Raw genomic sequence first — 23,837 nt, forward strand, 5'->3', positions numbered from 1 at the left:
ACTTTGTGTAGACAAGAGCCCTGTCCACTGGCTGATCTTAATGTCCTTGGAACTTCATAGAGTACCTTGGACATAAATATGCTCAAAACATACTTGTTGAAGGAAATAAGTGGTGAGAATAACTGGATTCTGTTGCCCCACGCTAAACCTAAAAAAATGCTGAATTTATATACTAGAGGAGATGCATAAGTATATGCTTTACGTATTCCACTCTGGCCTTCTTGCTGGGGGGTGACAGCCCCAAAGTTTAATATAGATGGCCTTGGCTTGGAATGAAAGGAGCAAAGGAAAAGCTTTCTGTGGGTGTCTAGCTATTCTAACAGCAAATGGTAGAGGGAGAAAGTTTGTCTGACTTCTCACACTATCTTGGAGTGAATATCAGTACTCTGAAGTGATATCTATTAATAAAATCACTGTAAATTTCTGTTAGATTCGGGAGGCACTTATTGGTTGTTAACTGTGTGCCTGAGAGCTGTGGTAGGCTGTGGGAAATTAACAGCACTCAGTGTGGTCACAGCACCGCCCCTATGGAATTGGGCATGTAATTGGGAGGAGAAATTTTACCAGTTATATTTTATTATTAATTGTAATAAAGCAAGATCAGTGTTATGCCACAGGGACTTCAGGGTGACAGGACTACACACAGCAGGGTGACCTAGCCTTGGCGGCAGTGGGGAGGGCACCCTGAGTACACAGGTTTTAACTGTTGTCTTGTAAGTGATATTTGAAACCTGGAGCTTGGATTATCACTTCAGATTTTCTCAGTTTTTATGTAGTTTAAGAACTTTCAAAGTTGTGATAAATATCTAGTTGTCTCACTGTCTCTCCAATGCCCTTTGTCCACCTGATGGTTTCTCATGTTTCCATTTCATTGTCTAATGGCATGCAATGTTTAATCTTTCCTTGAAATCTGCCACCTCCTACTCAATTGACCTTAATCCTAATCCATTCCAGATAAAATAGAATTTTGATGGGAATCACAAGTATTTGCATTTTCTTATTTGGAAAGAATCTGTGTGACAAGAACATTTTCGTACATTGTTGTGACATCACATTTTAGTTATTAATGTGATTACTCTCCTGGAGGTTTGACCTAATGTTTGTACTCTGTTCATGAGTCTGTGATAATTTTTGATTTTGAGCTAGATCACTAGACTTCGAGTCAGGAGTTATGGATGTAATTTGCAGATTTTATTAATTTATTGCCATTGACTGTGATAATGACCATGGACTGTGAAGTTGACAGTCTCACTAAGTCTGTCTCTTCATTTGTAACTTGATTATATTTTATTTCTGATATTTATTTATAAATATAAAATTGAAAAAATAATTGTAGTTATACACTATTTTAATAGAAAAATAAAGTACCTTTGTTAGTAATATCAGTATAAACATGGCAAATTATTGTGTTGATATGCAATAGTGGTTTGTGATTATAGGCTTTTAAAATATAGACATTGTGTATTACAAAATGTTGACTGAAACACTTTGTTTCTTTAGGGTCCGCGCACTAGCATTAAAGCTTTTAGCGTGTCATCTCACAAGGGAAGAAGGGGCTGACACAAAGCGCCCTTCAATAGATGCCAGAGTTCTCTCCAGAGTTACTAATTTATTTATCGTGAAAAAACCTATTGAACTCAAATTGGATGACAGAAGAGAACTGATTATTAAGGTGACTATAACTGTTGGGTTTATTAATTTGTGGTTACTTGATACATTTGTATATCACATACTTTATGTTACATTCTTGTCTGAGAGGAAGAGAAGTGCTAGCTTCAAGTGCGGTTATTCGTGGCTAATTTGAAATTGTGGTCTGGCTTTGTCTGGCTTCTGGATACATTTATTTATTGAATAAATATTTCTTGGGTGCCTACTGTATGCCAGGCATTATATCCCTTTCATTTAATATATACATTGGAAATGCAAATTAATTTGAATAGCATCTTAAATACAAGGTTAATGTAGTAGAAAGAAATTCTATGGTGACTCTTAAAAACAAATATTACTGTTATAAAATCTATTGGAAATTCTTCTTGTTCTTACATTGGAAATAGCCTATAAGGAAAAAGGAGAAAGTTCCTGTGACAAAAGTTATCAGCCTCTTCATTATGAGAGGCAAAAAATAATATAGGTGGCAAAGGCAGTTTCTCTTAAATGTTACAGTGGTTTTTGGGATTTTGTTGTTAATCTCTCTTCTAAATCTCTGGCTCCTTATATACCTCCAGAGGCATATCATCCATTTCCCTATCTTAGCCAGGACTGTACCCAAATCATCCTGGACCAATGCAGGATTAGATAAAGAAAGCTATTCGTTATCTTCATTGATTCATTCCTATGCTTTATAGCTTCTCTTGTGACTTCAAGAGTACAGTCCATCAGTTTTTATTGAAGTTTAGACCAACCCCCCAAAGCCTGTGGTGGTATTGTACAGCCCCAGATAATACAATGGATTTTTTAAATGTTCTTCTAACCTAAGTGTTCAGGGCCATGTGACAGCCCCAGCAGGAGGATTGGAGAACTTTCCCCTGACTACATGTCGGGTCCTGCTGGAGACCCCCTGAGTACTGACCACTGGTAGTTGCTCCTGTGCCCTCTGTGGGATGTGGAGGAAGGTGGAGATTAGGGGTTCTAGCACTGTCTTTGTGAGTCCATGTTAGGGCCAGAAGATAGGTGGGGGAAAGGAGTGTTGTCTTTGTCCTTTTCCTCTCCCCCTTCATTGTTGGGTTTGCCACCTCAGACCCTGTCCTGCCTGGCATGATGTGACGGTTAGGGACTGGTATTGGGAGTGCCTATGTTGGAGTGCTGTGCAGCAAGTCTTAGAGAGCCATGTCTTCCTGGCCTCTAAGAGGGGAGAAGGGTAGAGGGACAGGGAATTCTAGCTGGTGGCTTCTGGGAGCCATAGAGAATTCTGGAGTCACATGTCTGGGGTTGCTATTCTCAGGTTACTACCTGCAGAGATGTTATGTAGCTTGAATGTTTTCTGTGAAGTTCTTAAGGTGCTAATGGGTTATGAATGACTTTCTGGTGAAAATATACCTTAAAAAGAAAGGTTTATTTGACATGATGGCTCTTTGTTTTAGATCCTAAGTTTTCCCTGACATAGCACATCATTGCTGGAAATTTACATGTAAATATATCACTTAAGTAAGTGGACTTTGGAGCTTTTGTTCTTATGGTATGAATTATAAAATTTTATTGGACAATTGGAAGTAGATGAAAACAATTTTTTCCCCCTCTGGTTTTCAGTTGGAGACTGTTGAAAAAGTATATGAAATCTTTACCTCAGATGATATCGATCTTGTTTTGAGAAAGTCAGCCGCAGAACAGTTAGCTGTGATTATGCAAGGTAATGTCTTTTAAGGAACATGATTATGGTACTGCTGGTAATTGAATTTTAAATAGCTGTGGGCAGTGGTATCAGGGGTTGCAAACTGCAGTTTTGGGGGCCAGGTACAGGCTATGGCCTGTTTGTTTTTTTTGTTTTTGTTTTTTTTATAGCCCTTAAGAATGGTTTTAACATTTTTATTTTTCAAAAATTTTTAGAAAGATTTTATTTATTTGAGAGAGAGAGACAGAAAGAGCGCAAGCAGGGGGAGGGGCAGAGGGAGAGGGAGAAGTAGGCTCTCTGGTGAGCAGGGAGTCTGACATGGGGCTGGATCTCAGGACCCCTGGATCATGACCTGAGCCAGAGGCAGATGCTTAATTGACTGAGCCACTCAGACACCCGGATTTTAACATTTTAAAAGAGTTATTAAAAAAAAAGCATAAAGAATATGTGACAAAGACGATTTGTGACCAGCAAAATCTACCATATTTTCTATCTAGTTCTTTTCAGAAAAAGTATGCTGACCCTTAGTCAGGATTACCATTATTTAACCTATAGAATGTCATTTGATAGAATTACTTCCTTCTAAAATATCGATGTAATTCTAATAGTGAACTGGATGTTCCTTTCTCAATTTACGTAGTACATGATATTTTCAGTTTGTTCCATCTTGGGTAAGAAATCAATCAAAGTACTTTGTGGGTAGATAAAATAAGAATAGTGCATTTTAACTTTGTATTTTCTTTAAAGGTTTATTTTAAAAAACAACAAGTAAAATATATTGTTAACTTTATTTGCAGTGTTGTTATTCCACAGGCTTCCATTCTTTGGGCTAGTTTTATATTTTTCCCTATATGTGTTGTATATACTTTAATATTTGAGAGAAATGATGATTTTGCACTCACATAAAAAGATTCTAACCTGGAACATGGAATGTACTTAATGTTCCTGCCCTGACATTAGTGGAAACTGGGATGAGAAGAGTAATTTGAAAAAGCATATCCAACATATTTGTAGCTTTAGTAATGGTACAGATTACAGAAAATAAGGCTCTAGAAAATATGGACAGTGTTGGCTAAGAAAATCATAAAACTCTTTTAGAGAATATTCTTCCAGTATTGTTAATTACAAAAATAAAGCTTATAATTTTGGTATACACTGCATTGGCAGGTAGTGGAAACTTTTTTTTTTTTTTTAAGTGGCAGCCAAAGGTAGTTCTAATCATAGCTACTAATTCAATATCAGTATGTGTATTTGTATGTTTTTCTCATTGATATGTATTTCTCGATGATAGTTATAGGAGAACAAGTTCAGAAAATTTGTCTGCGAGATGTTAAATACTTATAACTAATCTATAAGCAACTAGAGATTTTGTTGCTAGTAACATCTCTAGTACGTGTGTGTGTGTGTGTGTGTGTGTGTGTGTGTGTTTGTACGTATGTCTTACTATATTCAGGCTGCACTAATAGAATACCACAGACTGGGTAGCTTATGAACAATGGAAATTTATTTCTCACGGTTTTGGAGGTTGGAAGTCCGAGATCAAGGTGCCTGCAGATTCAGTGTCTGGTGAGAGCCGGCTTCTTTGTTCCTAGGCAGCCATCTTTCCCCTGTGTCCTCATAGGGAGAAGAGGCCTCTTTTACAAGGGCACTGATCCCATTCTTCAGGGCTCCACTGTCATGACCTAATTGCCTCCCAAAGGCCCTATCTCCTCATATCATCTCACTGGAGATTAGGTTTCAGCAAATGAATTTTGGGGAAACATAAACTGTCCATAGTAGTGAATACACACACACACACACACAGTCACGTATATGTTTTTCAGAAATGTATAGAGTGTGTTATAATCCTTTACCCTTTATATTTGCTATTAACAGTTTTGAGGTTAGAAATCTAAGTTTTGTTTGTTTGTTTGTTTTTTAAGTAAGCTCAGCGCCCAGTGTGGGGCTTGAACTCATGACCCTGAGATCAAGAGTCACATGCTCTACTGTCTGAGCCAGCCAGGCAACCCTGAAGTCTGAGTTTTTATTAAATGACCAAGGTCATTTTATAAAAATGACCATGTTGCAAGCTATTAACATTATTTATAGATAATTCTAAACATTTGAGTTGATGGATTTGGAAAAGAGAAGAATTGTCAATGAAACAATATAAAGAAATTAACTTGTCATGTAAAAATAAAATAATTCATTTGTATACTTAAAATTCTAGTAGTTTTTAGGCTCTGAACTATTTGATTTAATTCTTTATTAATAGATTTTGAATTTTACATTGCGAAAATAAGTAAGATGTGCTTGTTACTTAAACTTTCAAATAGTTCAGATGTGTATAGAATAAAAGTTTAAAGTTTCCTCGTCTAATTTCAACACCAGATGTAACTATTTTTAACAGTTTGTGTTGTGGATACCTGCTCCGTATTTTTACAACTACAAAAATATTCTTTAATTCATAGTGACTTCTTTTTTTTTGTCTACAGATATTAAAATGCATGCTGTGGTGAAAAAGTTACACTTAATTGACAAGATAATTGAGTATTTAAATGAATGTGTAGGTCAGGATGGTGAGGTAAGACTAAGAGTGTATCTAGACATCTTTTTTACAAATCGGTATTTTTATTAATCAGATCTGAAACTAAATTCAGCTGAATTTGGGTAAGTACTTAGAGATTAAATCCTGATTAACACCAAGTACCTTGTTTATTTTTTTTATTTCTAAGAGTGGGGTCTCTCTAAAGGAAATCTGATGTTTAATTTTTTCGGATGTGTAAGCAGAAGTATATATGAAGCTTATTTTCAGTGGAAAATAATTCTTTTTTGTTTTACACATTTTTGATGAAAAGGCATAAAATTTAGAATAAATTAATATTATAGTATATTTTATCTCGCCTTAGAATTGTTGGTGGTAAAATAACTGTGTTTTCCCTCCTGGCCAGGTCATAGAATGTTTGATTCAGCCATGCCTCACGCTCTTGAGGAAAGTTCTTTGTGCCGACCCGGTCATGCGCGTGGCCCTCTCACAGCAGTCTTCTCTTTTGACCCTGTTATTCAGAGGTGAATAAAATAAATTCTGCTAATAATGAGATCAGTCTTAAGCTTTAAGAGTTATGCTTTAACTGTAGGTTACATTTACTTTCTCTTTTACTAACAGAATAACAAAGTTTTTTAGTGAATATGCTGCTAAGAATATCCGTTGCAATGGAAAATGTTTCTTTTGTGGAAATTTCCTCGTAATCCCGTTACTGAGGAGACCTCAGAGCTGAGAAAGGCTGAAGCCTCTGATCGTTCTTTGCACATTGATGTGGCTTTCATTTGGTGCTCAATTACCTATTATCTGTAAAGAGAGCAGGCTACAGCTGCTGTCATTACTGCCTTCTCTCCCATGTCTGTTTCCACAGTCTTCGTTTGCTTGTGCCTTTGCATCCTCCCCTGTGGCGAGGTATCTGCTTACGCCATTAAACTGACAGTAACAATGTGCACCCTGTCTGTGTGGAGTGGGAGCTAGACCATCCTGAATGACTCTGAGCATTAGTTTATTAGAAAGAGTGATTTTTTTTTTAAACCCATTTCAATTTGGTTGTAATTTACTAATGTGTTTAGAAAAATTCCATGTGGTTTCGTTCTCTTTTTCTTCCTTCTGACTGTTCTTAGTAGAGAGCTTGGTAACATTTTGTGCTATTTTCTTTCTTAAAAGTTTAGGCCACTGCTTTAAAATAATTCTACAAGATGCATCTCGATCAAATGTCTCAATATTCTTAACCTTGTTAATTATTATAAGTGATATTTATGTTCAAAATATTATTAGAATATAGTTTAGAATACAGTCATTTTATTTTAGCATTTTCGTTTCTTCTGATGCCTTCTGCTTGCCAAGTGAAGAGACACAGTTTATTTAATATAAGCATCGAACATAAGCCTTGGTAAAGGTCCAAACCAGGTGAAGTTCTAGACAGACTCAGTGTGTCCAGGCTTATGCAATCTTCAGTAGTGTATAAAATTTTTCAATTTTTAATAGATTGATCTGGAAGAGTAGCAGTTGTGGATCTTGAGTTTTCTTTAATCCTGTCAGTTATCTTCTTAATAACTTCACTCAGTAGAATTTAGTCCCTAGTTTACCTTTTCTTTTTTTTTCTTTTTAAATTTTTAAAATTCTTATTTTTATAATTTTGATTTTAATTATTTATAATCTTGATTTAATTATTCAAGCATTCATGAGCACTTACTAGATTCAAAGGCACTTTCTAAGTCAGCATTATCTGTACCCTTTTTAGTATTAACAATTTTTCTATCTCATTGATGTTTGTGAGAACTATTTCAGTGAGTCTGAAAATGAATTACAGCATCTCTTATTAGTGGATTTAGTTTCAGGGTGAAATTAGTTCTGTTTTTTTTATAAAGATTTATTTATTTTAGAGAGTATATGTGTGTGAGCAGGGTGGGGGAGGGGCAGAGGAAGAGGGGGAGAGAGAGAATCTCAAGCAGGTTCCCTGCTGAGCACAGAGTCCCACTCAGGGCTCCATCCCACAACCCTGAGATTATAACCTGAGCTAAAATCAAGAGTCGGATGTTTGACTGAGCCACCCAAGCGTTGAGGCAAAATTAGTTTTTTAACCAAGTACTCTACCAGGAAATTCATTCCTCAACAAATATTTATTGAGTACGTGCTATGTGCTAGGTACAACACTAGGCCCTTGGGATATATTGATGAGCTTGGTAAATGACCCTCTTGAAGCTTACAGTAGAGTTGGAGACTTTGACAAATACACAGTAGGGCATAAAAATATCTATAGTAGTGGAATTCCTGGTGCCAGAGGGAAGTGTTCTGAGCAGATTGGGTGGTGGGAAAACATCAGAGAATGCTTCCAGGAAATGTGGATCCATGCTGGAATTTCAGAAATGGATAGTTCAATTAGAGACGGTTCCTTTCCAGATAGAGGGAGCCACGGTTATGTATGAGAGAGAACGTGTGTTTGAAATGGTGGTTGGTCAGAAATGACTAGATTTTGGGGGCTTCTGGGATGAGGGGAAGATGATGAGATGAGGCATAGAGAGCAGTTCATGCAGGGCCTGGTAGGTCACAGGAAACAGCACTGAGAAACCATTTAAGATTATTAAACTGAGGGGTATGTGTTTTAGAAAGATTATTCTATCCACAGCATGGAGAATAGATTGAAGGGGAATAACAAATAATTCACCAGACACAGTGCTTTTAATTATAAGTTTTATGTCATGACAGAATCCTACCCCTGTCAGAAATGTATGGTGAAAACTTAACTTAGAACTCATTCATTACACCATCTTACAGTGAGGAAATTGAGATCTAGAGAGATTTATCGACTTGGCCAAGGTCATAACCAGATAATGGTGGAGGCAAGAGAAGAACCCAAACGTCTTTTGTCGATTTGTTTTTGTTTTAAATAATTGCAGAACTTCTACATCCTTATTGTTAAAATTTGAACAGTATGGAACAATACAAAGTAAAACGCAAGAAGTTTTTAAAGTTTTCTTTCCTTTCTCAGTTTCCCCAAAGAAGAATGTGCTAGGTGGTGTTTGGCATGTATCATTTGAAATGATCTTTTCTTTACACCCATGTTGTATTTTTTATGCTATAAACTTAAGTATTGTGTTGCTTTTTTTCAACTGAAAATGTATTTTGAATATCTTTCCATGTTATTACATGTGAGTCTGCCTTCTTAAAAAACACAAAATCAAAAAAAACTACTGCATAGTGTTTCAGAGTTTCAGTTTGCCATATTAATATTTCTCTCAAATTTCTAACTATAATAGTAATCATGTTTTATGATCATCTTGTGCTTACTCTGTAATTGGAATTGCTGGGTCAAAGAGATTTTACTGGATATGGTTTGCCACATCATTCCCGCCAGTGGTATTTAAAAGTGCTTATTTTCCTCATAACCTTGCTAACACTGAATATGTCTCTTTTAAAAAAGTTCTTTAATATTATTAGCGAAAATAATATCTCATTACTGTTTATTTTTTTTAAAAACACTTTTAGTGTAGGTGATTGTCTTTTCATGTATTTATTATATTCTAATTTCTTATTCTATGACTTGCCTATTTTTCTGTTGCATTTAATTTCTTTTTAGTGACTTGTAGAGTTTCTTTATATAACATAAATATAAACCTTATGCCTGATTTTTTGTTAAGATTTTCTTCAAACCTTTGTATCCTTTTTAGTGTATTTGTTATTTTTTCTTTAGCTTTAACTATTTTATGGAAGCATATAAAACTTTTCTATTATAGTAACTGAGCTTTTCATCCTGTTCTAAAAGGAGGGCCTTCTCCAATTCTGAATTCAGGATTCTAAATAGGCTTCTGTTCTTTCTCTTAACATGTTTATAGTGTTGTTTAAAAAATTTAGATCTTTATATAGAACTGATTTTGATAAATAGTGTAAGGTAGGGATCTAAATCTATTTTTTTTTTAATATTTTAGGCAGTTACATTGCAGTAATTCTTAGGTATTTGGAAATATGATAGCTCATCCTATTCCCACTGATATGAAGTGTCTACTTTATCATAAATTAAATTCTTACATGTATTTCTGTTTCTTTTTAGCTCATTGCTGTTTTTAATCATGTCAATTACATGTTGATATTTTCCTTTTCTTAAGGTTAGAAAAAGTATCTTCTTTTGAAATTAATTTCTTATTGCTACTTTCCTGGATTTGCTAACTCTGTATTATGTTGTTATTCCCGTGTGATTGGTACCACCACCGTACCTATTTGATTAGAATTTCATAGTTGTCAAGCACTGAGAAGTCGTAGCATTGGGACTGGTACAGAGGTGGAAACTAAGGCTTATTAATGCTCCAGTATTTGACCAGGCCACTTTACTAGTAGTACGTGGTGGTGCTAGCTTTAGGTCTTACTAGTTCAGAGCAGTTTACTTTTCCATTATCTTATAATAAACAAGACACGTGAATTAAAAACGAGACCAACACAAACACGGTGTTTTGAAGGCAAATCAAGTTCTATGACTATATGTTTGTAGGAATGGGCAAAAATGATCAAATTGGAGATCTTGGAATGAGCAGACTTTAGCTGGAGGTGAAGGACTTGGCAGATCTCCCTAGAAGCTACATCACTTTGCTTCTTCGAGAAACTGAAGGTACAGAGTATCTAGTGAGTGGATCTGCAGGTGCATCTCCTGGACCAGCAGCACGTGGGATTCACAGGCTCCAGCCCAAACCTGCTCAAGCAGAAGTTCTGTTTTAACAAGCCCTCCTGGTGATCCACATATGTCAGTGTGTCTGGGTTCATGTTGCAGTTCTCTGAGAATGACATCTCTTCCCTTGGAGTTAAGATATTTTAGATGTGAAGTTCATTTTTCTAGAGGTAAAAATATTTCATGAAGTTATGCTTTTTATTTCTTAGTTTCATTGATATTTCATGAAAATTGTGCTGTTGTGACTGAAGTCGGAGCCTTATTTTGTCTTCTGTTATTTGATGAAGTATCAAGAATGGATATGTGGTAAGCTATAAGAATTGTAGAACTTTTTTACTCTTAATTATTTAAGGTTTCTGATGCAATCATATGGCAATGCATGGAAATTTCTGAATTATGAAGCTTACGCTTTCTATTTTGACTTGAATAAGCAGTATCAAAAAGCCTATTGGCTCGGAAAGTTCTCATGAACTTTTAATTTGAACATTACTAAGCATAAATTTAAAAAATTACTGCAGTAATTTTTGTCATTAATACATTTTTTAGTATATACTCTCGATGTCATGTGTTTTTTCTTTAATATTTTATTTAAAAACCTTTGAGAAGATGTTTAGGATGGTAATATCTGATTAACACTGACCTTGAGCAGAATGCAGTGGGAGGGGGACATAGATTCACCTGCCAGTACAGTGTCCACATTATAGGAATCATTTATTGTATGGACTTCCTAAGCACTAATTTGCTCTTTAGAAACAAATCTAGGTAGTAGGAAATGTGTTGTTAACTACACAAGTGATAGAGCCAATTGTAACTCTTATTTGGAGATTCAGTCAGGGAGCAAATTGTATTTGTTGGATAAAACCATGGTTTACTCATTTATTTCTTTCCTTTTGTGTGTGTATGTTTTTAATGAAATAGGTCTGTTAATCCTTCCAATAAGCCTTCTTCACCATCGGTCTTCAGTTTGCCTGTTTCAGTTTTTAGAAGGTAAATGATTTTTGTTTTAACTTTTTTTGAAGGTAAAATGTTTCAGGAAGGTTCATCTGGTATTTAAATCACATGGCTTGTAGTGCTTTAATGTTTCCTCACAGTGGTGCTCCGGAGAGTTCAATAAATGCATGTCCCCATCCCCATCTTTCCATCTGAATGTGGTTCAGGTGTACAGAAAATTCAAAGAACTAGACAGTAAACGTGTGCTTACTCTCCAGCCTAGATTCAGCAGTTGTTAACACATGGGCTTAGTTTCTTTTTCTCTCTTTCTCTCAATGCATTTATTTGTTTAGATGTAATTTTTCTGTGATGCATTTGAAAAGAAGTTTCAGACATAATTTTACTTCCCTCCTAATTATCCCAGCATGTACCTCCTTAAATTAAGGGCATTTTCCTATATAACCACTGTACCATGCACGATCACATCTAAGAAAATTAAAAATAATTCTGTAACATGATCCAATTTTTCCAACTATATCCAAAATAGTAATTACCTCTTGGAGGAGAGCAAGGGGAGTAATTGACACAAAAAGGGAACAAAGAAACTTTCCAAAGGGATGGAAACATTCTGGATATTTTTTTTTTAATTTGGTTGCCTTTTTATTTTATTATTATAATAATATTTTTTATTATATTATGTTAGTCACCATACAGTACATCCCTGGTTTTTGATGTAAAGTTCGATGATTCATTAATTGCATATAACACCCAGTGCACCATGCAATATGTGCCCTCCTTACTACCCATCACCAGCCTATCCCATTCCCCCACCCCCCTCCCCTCTGAAGCCCTGTTTGTTTCTCAGAGTCCATAGTCTCTCATGCTTCATTCCCCCTTCTAATTACCCCCCCTTTCGTTATCCCTTTCTTCTCCTTCCGATCTTCCTACTTCTTATGTTCCATAGATGAGAGAAACCGTATGATAATTGTCTTTCTCTGCTTGACTTATTTCACTTAACATTATCTCCTCCAGTGCCGTCCATGTTGGAAACGTTCTGGATTTTATTCTGAGTGATGGTCACACAAATGATTACAAATGTAAAATTCATCAGGCTATATATAAATTGAAAATCTGTGTATTTTAAAATAAGTAAATCGTGTCTTGATAAAACTATGATTAATTTAAAAATAACATTCCATAATTTGGTAGATGTTATTACATGTACTGTAATCATTTTCATAGCTGTATAATATTCTATTGTTGAATTTATTCACCACAATTTATTCATTCTCCAGTCAGAAGGTATTTGGGTGGATTCTGGGTTTTTGTCCCTGTATCCACTACTGTAAACATGTGTATGTTTCCTGGTATAGTGTGTAAGAGTTCCTTTTAAATATGTTGTTAAGAGTGAAATTCCTTGTTTGCAGACATCACCCACTCTTCATGATCTTTAGATTTGGCTAATTAATCAAACTCACACAACTATAATAGGTCTTGCTTGGAATGAGATTACATGTGTGGGTGCTGGGAGCTGTCTTGGCTTAGAAGACCCATGTACTGGTAGGAAATAACTTCTTTAGTTAAGTGTGCCATAGGCGTAGTTTCCAGGACCCCACAAAAGAGCTGCAACACTCAGGGTTGCTCGGAGCTGTGGCTTCCCATCATGCATTTACGGTTTATTCCCACACCTCCCAGCCCAGCCGTGAGAGTCATTTTTATTGTAAGTACAAACAACAGCTTAGTGATATTGTTGACATTCCATATCTATTTGGTTGTCCTGGGGCGAAGGGCCAGAATTAGCTCAAGATAAAATTTGTCCATAGAGAAGAGCCAAGGGTTTTGTTACTCCTCTACTCACAGTAATGTTGTCATTTTAAAAATTGTTGCCTGTCTGGTGGATGTATACTGGTTTTTCAAACTGGTTGTGATGTATTACCCTGCACTTTTCATTCCTTTCTTCCTTCTTGTTCTTTAGGCTTAATTTGCAGTTCATTTTCTCATGTACTAAAGAATTCCCCATTGATCATCAGTTGCTTGTCGTTTTTTATTCAGTGCAAGTCCTTTCAAGTGGGCTCCGTGCTTGTCAAGGCCCCACGAACCTGTTAGTATTTTCTTATGTTCTAGCACAAAGAAATATCCAAGAATCACCTTTCATTTCCCTATCTGAGACCTAGAGTTAACCATTTATCTAAGGATTCTTGGTTACTTTTGTGGAAAATTTCAATTTTTAAAAAGTATTTTCTTAAACTAATCAGCCTGATTTATATGTAGAACTGTCCCATAGCTTGTTTATTGAGACACATAAAATAAAAAAGCACAGTAAAGTTGCCCTGAGAAATCTTACCCAATTGTATTTATCTAATATTAGTCACAAATATGTGAATTAGGGGTTTAGGATATTTTTTTTTTTTAGCAAAAATTTTTTTTTTTTAACTTGTGAACGTGCTAGACATTACTGTCCTGTTAAACACTGTTAAATTAATTTGGACTGGTTTAAGAGCTGTTGCTATTGCGTCTGTTCTTAGATCTAAAAATATTTCTGGGTCTTCTTGGTGACACGTAGTGGTTGAGTTTATTGATGATACAGCTGTGTGCAGGTAAAAATATTAAGTTGTGATTTTGTCATTTAGTGATTCCTGTGAACATAAGGCAATTCATTTAGTCTCTTTACTACTCATTTTGATCATCTGTACAATGGGTATCAGTGCTGTGCATATAACTGAATGAATGGTGGTTAATACACAGTGTTTGGCATAAAGTAGGCACTCATGATCTACCTTTTATGAGTGGCTCAGTGTAGCCACAGGCCTTGACCTGAAGGGGCTTTAGTCATCTCTGCGAACAACTCAAATACAACACAGAATAAAGAAGTCTTCATGCAAGAGTTTAAAAGTATTTTTGGTTTCTCAGAGTCCATAGTCTCTCATGCTTCATTCCCCCTTCTGATTATCCCCCCTTTCTTTATTCATTTCTTCTCCTACCGATCTTCCTACTTCTTATGTTCCATAGATGAGTGAAACCATATGATAGTTGTCTTTCTCTGCTTGACTTATTTCACTTAGCATTATCTCCTCCAGTGCCGTCCATGTTGCAGCAAATGTTGAGAAATCGTTCTTTTTGATAGCTGAGTAATATTCCATCGTATATATGGACCACATCTTCTTAATCCAGTCATCTGTTGAAGGGCATCTCGGCTCCTTCCACGATTTAGCTATTGTGGACAATGCTGCTATGAACATTGGGGTGCATATGGCCCTTCTCTTCACTACGTCTGTATCTTTGGGGTAAATACCCAGTAGTGCAATGGCTGGGTCATAGGGTAGCTCAATTTTTAACTTTTTAAGGGACCTCCACACTGTTTTCCAAAGTGGCTGTACCAACTTGCATTCCCACCAACAATGTAGGAGGGATCCCCTTTCTCCACATCTTCTCCAACAATTGTTGTTTCTTGCCTTGTCAATTTTTGCCATTCTAACTGGCGTAAGGTGGTATCTCAGTGTGGTTTTGATTTGAATTTCCCTGATGGCTAATGATTTTGAACATTTTTTCATGTGTCTGTTAGCCATTTGTATGTTTTCATTGGAAAAGTGTCTGTTCATATCTTCTGCCCATTTTATGATTTGTTTATTTGTTTCTTGTGTATTGAGTTTGAGAAGTTCTTTGTAGATCTTGGATACCAGTCTTTCATCTGTGGTGTCATTTGCAAATATATATACAACTAATGAAATCATGGAACTTTACATAAAAAACCAGGGATGTACTGTATGGTGACTAACAAATATAATAAAAAGATATTATTATAAAAAATAAAAATAAAATAAAATATATAAAGAATTAAAAAAAAAAAAGAACTCATGAGGAGCCCTGTAGAGATCAGAACAACTTCTCACCTTGCAATCCCCTTCCATAATAAAGATGTTATAATAAGCCAAATAAATAAATAAAAAGTATTTTTGGGAGTTTAGAGGATGGCAAAAGAATAAATGAAATACTATGTACAGCATGATAACTGTTCAAAATAGGGGCTCTGAGAGTGATCTCCATACTATTGTGAGAACTTGCCCTCATTTATAGCTCATCCGTTTATAGTAGTGTTGAAAAATTTCTAAGTTCGTAACTACTTGTTTACGTTTTCTTTAGGTATCATCTGCCAGTGCATGTAGTTGGCCACCACGCTGTGAGTCCTTATTCCATAGTTTTGCCATTATCTGCTGATTGTTTGGCCTTGAAGCCGGTCTCAGACATGCTGAGAATAGCTTGGAATTTGTCCTGGTATCATGGGAGTGATAATCTGTTGAAGCAAATGAATTCTGAACCTAAAATCCAAGAGTAAGCTGTTATGTTTAGTTGAAAAAGTGTTCATATTTAACTAATTATAAGTAACTAGTTCGATTTTCTTTTTCCTTTAGGTCAAGTGGCTTTTTTACTTATTATCATCTGATTCTGTTTTTCCACTGAAGATTATAATTTTTACTTTGTTTTAAAGATTACATGTGTTCATTATTTTTTAGAAACTATCACACAAGGAAATTTAAATTAAAAAGCATGTGCTCTATGCTGTTTTAGAGATTATATAAAGTTTTGTTAGTTATTTTTAAAATTTTTATTTTATTTTTTTTTTAGAGAGAGGGTGCACACACACAAGTGGGATGGGGGGCTGGGGGGCAGGGAGGTGTAGAGGGAGAGCAGAGAGAGAATATTAAGCAGGTTCTATACCCAGCACGGAGCCTGACACAGGGCTTGATCTCATGACCCTGAGATCATGAAGTTAGCTGAAATCAAGAGTGAGACCTTAATCAACTGAGCCACCGAGGCACCTCAAGTTTGGTTAGTTAATAGGCATAAATCTCTAGGAAAAGTAATCTGGATTAGAGTCAAAGTTCAGTGAGTTAATGTATAAATGTTATTATTACTATGATGATGATGAAGATTATTTTGGAATATCTTAATATTCTGATCTGTCATTTCTTTCTTGTTTGAATAAAAGTTATGTTTCTGTAAGCAGGAAAATGTCAATACAAATGCTTAGGATGGTAGCGTAAAACTCTAATTGACAAATATATACCAGATTTTCTTTTGGCCCCGAGTCAGCCTTTAAAATGAAGATAAAACAGAATTTTTTGGAGAGAGTTTATAATAAACATAAATGTGAGCTTTTATTTAAATAGTTTTATGTTGTTCTTCCTTTGTTTCTTTTTGTTTAGATTTTCAGATACATTGAAGTTATCCACAGAGGACACCCTTGCTCTGAAGATGACACACACAGCTAGTGGGCTGAAGGACTGTCTTCATTCCATTGTCGAGGCTGCAGCCCACAGGGAAGTGAGGGCTGCTGTCACGAGGATGAGTTTTTATCTTCTGAATGACAGATTGTCTTTAAAGGGTGGTGCTGGCCCATGTGGGGTTACCTTGAAGTCCTTGTCTTGGCACACCACACTGAACAGGTCAGTATATACAGCTTAAGGCTTCCAGTTTCAAAGAGCAGGATTGAATCATATTTGGGTTTATCTCCATATCTTTGAAGATAAGAGCATGTATTCTTCTTGTTGCTGTCATTAGAGAAATGTTTTTTTCAGTAAGAAAAACTCTGGGATTTTTATTACATGTAGTAAATATCTAATCATAGCAAAAGAGAAAAAATTTCGAAATCACTGCGTTTGGAAATTAATAATAAACAGCACAGTTTTTATATCCGATTGTAAAAATTTTATTTTGCTAGCTCACAAAAGTAGATGATTAGGATAAGACATGGTTGAACAAAGTGAATGTTTATTCCTGTCCACATTATAAGAGAGCCGAGAGAGACATCAGTGGATTGACTAATAGGTTTGGTACACCTGCAGTGGGCTGTTTTGTTTTGCTTTTGTTTTGTTCTTAAGAAAATTATCTCATTTTTCTTTTTACCCTGAATTTCACGAAGTTGATTGCCATGTGGAGATCCTTTAGTAGTTATTGGGAAGGCCCTAGCTTGTAAATTTAACATGTTTAACTGGTAGCAGATGGCTGCATTTGAAACAAATAGACTGACAAGCAGCCATTGCCAGCAGTTTTACATGTTAATTTAGTGTAAGATGTATAACTTTCTATTAAACATAATGTGTGCAGTTTTCAAAATGTGAGGTTAAATGAATTTCCGAAATGTGAACTCAAAATGGATCTCTGACAATTCAGATACCTAATTGGCTTTTCCATTGGTGTGTGTTGGAATCAGCCAATACTTCCTTGTGAGAGAGCTGGCAGTTGAATATCAGGATTTTTGTAAGTTAGTTGTTAAAACACAGCCATTCTTAAAAATGAAATTGCACAAACTTAGTTAAATAAATTATAAGAAAAATATGCAATATTTTTTTGCAAATATCATCACTTCCTGATTATTTTACATTTTACTGATACCTGTGTTCTTGCGGTTATTTGTGCCTGTTATATCTGTGTTGTGAAAATGCCATATAATGGTGTGCTGCTGTGTGTCTGTCCACAACTGTGTGTTATGTGGGTGGCTTGCAGTCGGCAATGGGGGAATATTTACACTACCAAAATTGGCAATCACAAGAAATCATCCCACCCCTTACCTGATTGTTAAATATTCATCAGCACACCACTTACTGTAAAGAGCTAGAAACCATAATTGTCTTTTTTATTGTAGGTTTTTACAGGTGCTTCCTGCTTGCACTGAAGATGAGAAGCTGCTAATAGATATCATACATTTTTTAAATAAGTTATTGAAGGAACAAAGAAAAAACTCATCAGTAGAACTTCTAAACTGGCTTCTAGAATTACTTCTTAGACATGTAAGTGTTATTAAGGAATTGGATTTTAGGTCTGAGATATGATTTATTTGTAAAAATTAATAATGCTATATAATGAAAAAACATAATTTCTATATAGCCTGTGTTTAGTAAAGTAGTCTTCATGTTGTATGAAAGTGTTTACTTAAAACTTTGGAGTAGAGAAGATTTTTCCACGAAGTTAGGTAAGGTAGAACTTATAAAGAAAGAAATCTGTAAATATGACTACATAAAAATAACACGACGGTGAATAAGACAAACAAACCTGTCCTCATGGAGTACATTCTGGTGGGGTGGAATGGACAGAAAACACACATGTTCTGCAGGTGGGAGCAATAAATGTGATAAGGAAGCATAGATAAGCAGGCAGGCTAGGCAGGCGTGGTGGTACGCTCCTTTAGACATTATGGTCAGAGAAGGCTCGCCTCTTTGACTAACATTTGGCCAGGGCACTGAGTTAAGTGCGGGAGTCAGCCCTATAGGTATCGAAGGGAAGAGTGTTCTCGCCAGAGAGGAAAACAATGCAAAAGCATTTAGTTGTCAGGGCCATGTTTGAAAAACAACTAGAGGTCCATGTGGCAGCAACAGGATGAATAGACTAGGAGATGAGATCAGGAGGATATTCAGAATCAAGCTCAAATAGAACCTTGTAGGCTATGGTGCTTAACCTACATGAGAGAGGAAGCTGGTGGAGGGTTGTGAGCAGAAGAGTTACATGATGTGACTTAAGTTTAAGAAGATCATGGTAGCAGCTGTCTCTGGAACCATAGGTGGCATGGGTGGAGGCTGGGAGGCCTACAGTAACCCAGGGGAAGGATGATGATGGCTTGGCCTAGAGTGGTAACGGGCAAGGTGGTGGAGAAAGCAGCTCTCTGTCTCTCTCTCTCTCTCTCTCTCTCTCTCAGTCACTCTCATACACGCACCTGTAGGACTATGACTAAGTGTGGAAATTATGGTCCTGGAATGCAATTTAAATGTTATGAAAGATGAAAAGCAGAAATAACTAACCGAAGCTAGGAGATGAAAGGGGTAGATCGGATAGGAACATAAAATAAGTCCAAAATACCATAAACAAGGTCCTATATGTACATGACTCTGATTGGATTTTGTATTATGTTCTTTGATATGCCTATGTTTTCTGCAGAACTACACTCTTAAATTATCATAGCAAGTTTTTCTTTAGTAAACTTCATTTTTTATATTTTTCTCTGGCCATTTTTTCTTTCAGATTAACTTTATTTTCAATTTATATAACTTAACAATGAAATAGTTATCCAATGGGAGGGTATTTATCTGTGAGTTTTATTGGCTTCTGTATGTATGGCAAGAAATACTTTAAATATAGTTAAAAAGACATGATAAACTGAGAAAAATATTTATAACACAAATGAGAGATGATGGACTAACTTCCTTAAAGTACATAATTAATAAGTGAAACCTTAATAAGATGATTGAACTCCCAGAATACATAGACTTATCAGTTTTACTCTCCTCTTATGGTCTTGAGGATGATTTCGAAGTACCATATTTACTGTACTTTGATTTTCTTGTATCATTTAATTGTTAAAAAACTTAAAGCATTTGGAAGCAGTTATTTTCTGACCATTTTTAATAAAGCAAAACAGTAAAAACTTATGTTACTGTAGTTCCTCCTTCAGCTTTTAGGCATGCTTAAATATTTTAGAGATTGGATATTAAAATATTATTAAAAGAGTCTTACGAAGCTTTTCCTCTGAGTTTTTTGATAAATCGATTTTTGATCTATAAATTTTTTATAACTTCATAATCTTTTTAGTCTTTTTTAAAAAAGAATAATTTCTAAAACAGTCTCCTCCTTATGTTGAAGTTCTTGTATTCCAAGAGTTATGGTTGCTTTGGGTTGTGGAAATAGCAGTTATAGTGGGCTTAGGTAGAATCTTTTCTTGAAACTCTGTGTAATAATTGAATGTTTGCTTAGAAGACTTTCTACGTGGTATATACAGTAGAAAAATAATGATGCATATTAAAATATATTTACCTAAATTATGTAACAATAGTTAAAACTTTACATTTATTATGAATTTTATAGTATGTCGTGAGTGCTGATGCATATTATATACACTTGATCTTAGGCAAAAGGCCAAGAAGCAATGATAATGCATATCGTATAATTTATTGATAGTTTTGAAATTAAAATGAAATTTCTACATGATTGTACTGTAATTTTAATGCAGTTTTAGAGAAGGATTTTTGGTATAATTAAATACATTTATTTGACTTTGTATGGTATCAGGGCTGTCTTTGGAAAGCTTTTACTTGCTGTTATAAATAACAATAGAGTGAGCCAAAGGTGAGCAGTGGACTTAAGCATCCACTATTAAGAGAGTTTACTCTCTGTCTTGCTGCAAGGATTAAATGATTAAGTGTTACGCAAAGAGTAACATTCAGTATAAAGTCAAATGCCGTTTAATCATCTAAAATGGGTAAAATAAGTGAGAGATGATTGAAGAAGGCAGTAAGATAGTATTTCCAAAGGAATTGTTTTGAATATATGGACATAATGTGAAAAAGTATATGAAAGCCATGGCAAAACCCAGTAAAATTAGGCAAAATACTTGAATACTTGATCAGGCAGAAGAATGCGAATAGAAAGTATAAAGAAAAATCAGCTAACTTACTGAGGGAAGATTGAGAAACTTTCTCTTGTGAAAAATTTGTATGTTTTATCAGAACATCCATTTATTACAAACATTTTAGGCACGTTAGGAATTTATGACACCACTAATTTACATTTTAATGTAATGATAATTTTATTAATATATATAAAATAACCTAGAAGTGCTGAGTTTGAATACCTTTTTTTCAGAATGAGTTTTTTGATGGAAGGTCATTAAAGTGGGGCCATAATTTTTTTGAGGGGGGAGGCTATTCAAAACTAAACAGCGTATGTCTGTCTTTGTTGGCTGACTTTCACAGGCACATGTGCACTCAGAGTTCATGGAGGGCATTGGATGTCCTATTGTTGTAGGTTGCTGATGGATGGTAAAGTGGATGTGATGAGTGGTGACTGTGTGGGTAAAGAAAATGGGCCCTCATTGTAGAAATTGTTGCTTTTTGGAGGTGGCGGTGACAAAGTAATGGTAATGGTAGTTGGTTTAAAATTGGGATTGAATACTAACGTCTAAAGATAAAACCTTCACGTATGATTAAGCACTTGAGATCAGTAGGCATCAGTAGAGAGACATCTCTTCTCTCTGTTGTATGTGAGGAATGGTAATTCATCCCATATTTTAGAAGTGGTGTTGTTGAGGTTCACTGAATCTTAATATTAGCTTGTAAATCTAAAATGTGTTAGAGAGGGAAAAAGTCTCAGCAAGTACTAGCATAAACCAGTTATTAACAATGAGATTTTTGGGAAGAATTTTAGTTTTAGGTGTATACATACTGTAACTTTATATTAATCTATCAATCAGGAGTTTCTATTTAATTTGTATGGGCATATCAGGATTAATAATTCCTGATAGAATTATATTTTACCAAGATGGAGTTTACATTAAAAACCACTTTCTTATTTTGTCAGTATTTATGAAAGTTGGAGGGAAGGTGGGTATAAGTCAGCCTTTGGCTTTTTGGGTCTAAGAATACTATAGAGTATGTATATTTATTTTTATGATTTTATTAAATATATATTTTGATTGTTTTATTCCTATATAAAACATAGACGTTGTAGTCATGTTTTATGTAATTTTATTTGATCCAAATGAGGTACTTCTTGTTCAGGATGAAAGGAAGGCTGAAAAAAAGTGCTGCTTAGGTGTGAAACATAGTAAAGTAAGTTAAAAGCAAAACATCTGTCCCCAGTACTTTCTACTCTCAGTTGTAGTCTTTATAATTGTGTGTACCCAATTGAAGTATTCTGTATGTACTGCATAATATAAACAACCTAGAATTTTCTTCCCATTTTTTTCATTTCTGCAAAAAGAATGCAATTATTTTTGAATTGAGTTGTTTAGGTGAAAGATTTCAAAACAATAGTAATTACATTTTGACTTTATCTCTTTTTGTATGTTGTAATAGTAGGATTGATGTGACATAATATGGGGGACAGAATATTAAATAGCTTTGAAGTAAGATGATACTCAGGTTGAATCCTTGCTTTGTTCATTCGTGTAACTTTGGGCAAGTTATGTAACCTTTTTATAAACCCCTGTTTGCCCATCTGTAAAACTATTAAAGCTATTTGATTTAATAATATTATTGCTTAAAATTCACACATGTAATCAGAGTTGAACACCCAGTGCACAGTTCAGCAAAATTAGAAATCACCGATTCCTTTGATAGTTGGTGTGGTAAATCCTCATGATTGAAAAATAATCAAATATTAAAATAATTTTTTTGAAAAAATACTGATAATACTAAGTTTAAAAAGGTATAACAGTGGTGGGTTTTTTCACTTGATCTCAGTTTTGGTAAAAATATGGAATTATAATTGTGTTTATGTCTGTACGCACACAAAAAGAAGAGTGTGCACCAGTACACTAATAGCGGCTATCTCTGTGTGATCATGTGTGGTTTTCATTTTTCTGATCGTGCTTCTCTATATTATACTCCGTTTTCTATAATAGGTGTGCTGTTCTTTTGTCGAGATAACATATGAAGCTCCTTTTGAGTTTAGAACATAGCATCTCTATTGATGCACTAGAGACCCATACCTACTGGCTAGGTAATATAACTCTTAGGTAATCCAGAACACGATATGTAACAAAAATCTTTGTAGGGAACAACACAGCTCAATTAGAGAGTTAATACGTTTTTTACAAATATTATTTTTTAGAGTCCAAACCCACTACTAGACCTGCTAGTTTTGACGGAGTCACAAGCACGAGAGGAAACAGATGATATCCGGACTGCTGTCAGGCAACAACTCCAGAAAGAACTGATTGCTTTTTTCAATACCTTGCTGCTCAGTTTCATGGCAGTTACCGACAGGTACCGTTTGTTGTTGAAGTTTTCGGGACATTGATATAGAACCTAGTTTCCTTTTGATTTCCAAAGAATCTTAGTTTTTACTTGTTTCAAGTCAAGGAAGAAAGAATTCAGTAATAGTCAGTTGTGGTCTGTTTGTTTTTATTTCAATGGAATCTCTGGTATAGCCTGATTGTAATTTCACACACACACACACACACACACACACACACACACAGTATTTTGCTGTCTCTAGGTTTTAGGTCTTGGTCCTCTCTTAATTCTCTGAGCAATTATACCCATTTCTATGACTTTATGTCTGTTTTTACATAGATGATTTTCAAGTGTATATCTGTAATTCTGACTTAAAGTTTTTTTAATTAGATAAAATTTACTATTTTAATCGTTTTAAAGTATACTGCTGAGTGGTTTTAATATGTTCACAATGTTGTTCGACTGTCATTTTTTAATTCCAGAATATTTTCATTACTCTGAAAATAAACTTTGTACCCATTAAGCAGTTCCTCCTCATTTACCCCTTACTCAAGCCTGTGGCATTCTGTCTCTCTGAATTTGCTTATTCTGGACATTTTACATAAATGGAATCAGACATATGTGATCTTTTCTGTCTGATTTCACATTGTTTTTCAAGGTCCATCCGTATTACAG

General features: G+C 35.1%; 1 protein-coding gene across 4 annotated transcripts in view; it reads left to right on the forward strand.

Annotated features, from left to right (window-relative positions):
- Positions 1–23,837, forward strand: part of RTTN (rotatin) — a 142,457-nt gene that overhangs the window by 40,288 nt on the left and 78,332 nt on the right. For 3 of the 4 annotated variants that reach the window (XM_045790253.2, XM_087869736.1, XM_045790255.2), the window contains exons 18-27: positions 1,501–1,672; positions 3,247–3,346; positions 5,803–5,891; positions 6,259–6,376; positions 10,719–10,815; positions 11,428–11,496; positions 15,580–15,768; positions 16,644–16,883; positions 18,083–18,227; positions 23,038–23,192. In XM_045790253.2, coding sequence (XP_045646209.2) covers positions 1,501–1,672; positions 3,247–3,346; positions 5,803–5,891; positions 6,259–6,376; positions 10,719–10,815; positions 11,428–11,496; positions 15,580–15,768; positions 16,644–16,883; positions 18,083–18,227; positions 23,038–23,192 — 1,374 coding nt within the window. Of the gene's footprint in view, positions 1–1,500; positions 1,673–3,246; positions 3,347–5,802; positions 5,892–6,258; positions 6,377–10,718; positions 10,816–11,427; positions 11,497–15,579; positions 15,769–16,643; positions 16,884–18,082; positions 18,228–23,037; positions 23,193–23,837 lie in introns of those variants that run through there. The other variant, XM_045790258.2, reaches the window with a different exon arrangement.

The sequence above is a fragment of the Ursus americanus genome, chromosome 19 (assembly GCF_024610735.1).
Source record: "Ursus americanus isolate L20-20 chromosome 19, mUrsAme1.1.p, whole genome shotgun sequence".
NCBI lineage: Eukaryota > Metazoa > Chordata > Mammalia > Carnivora > Ursidae > Ursus > Ursus americanus.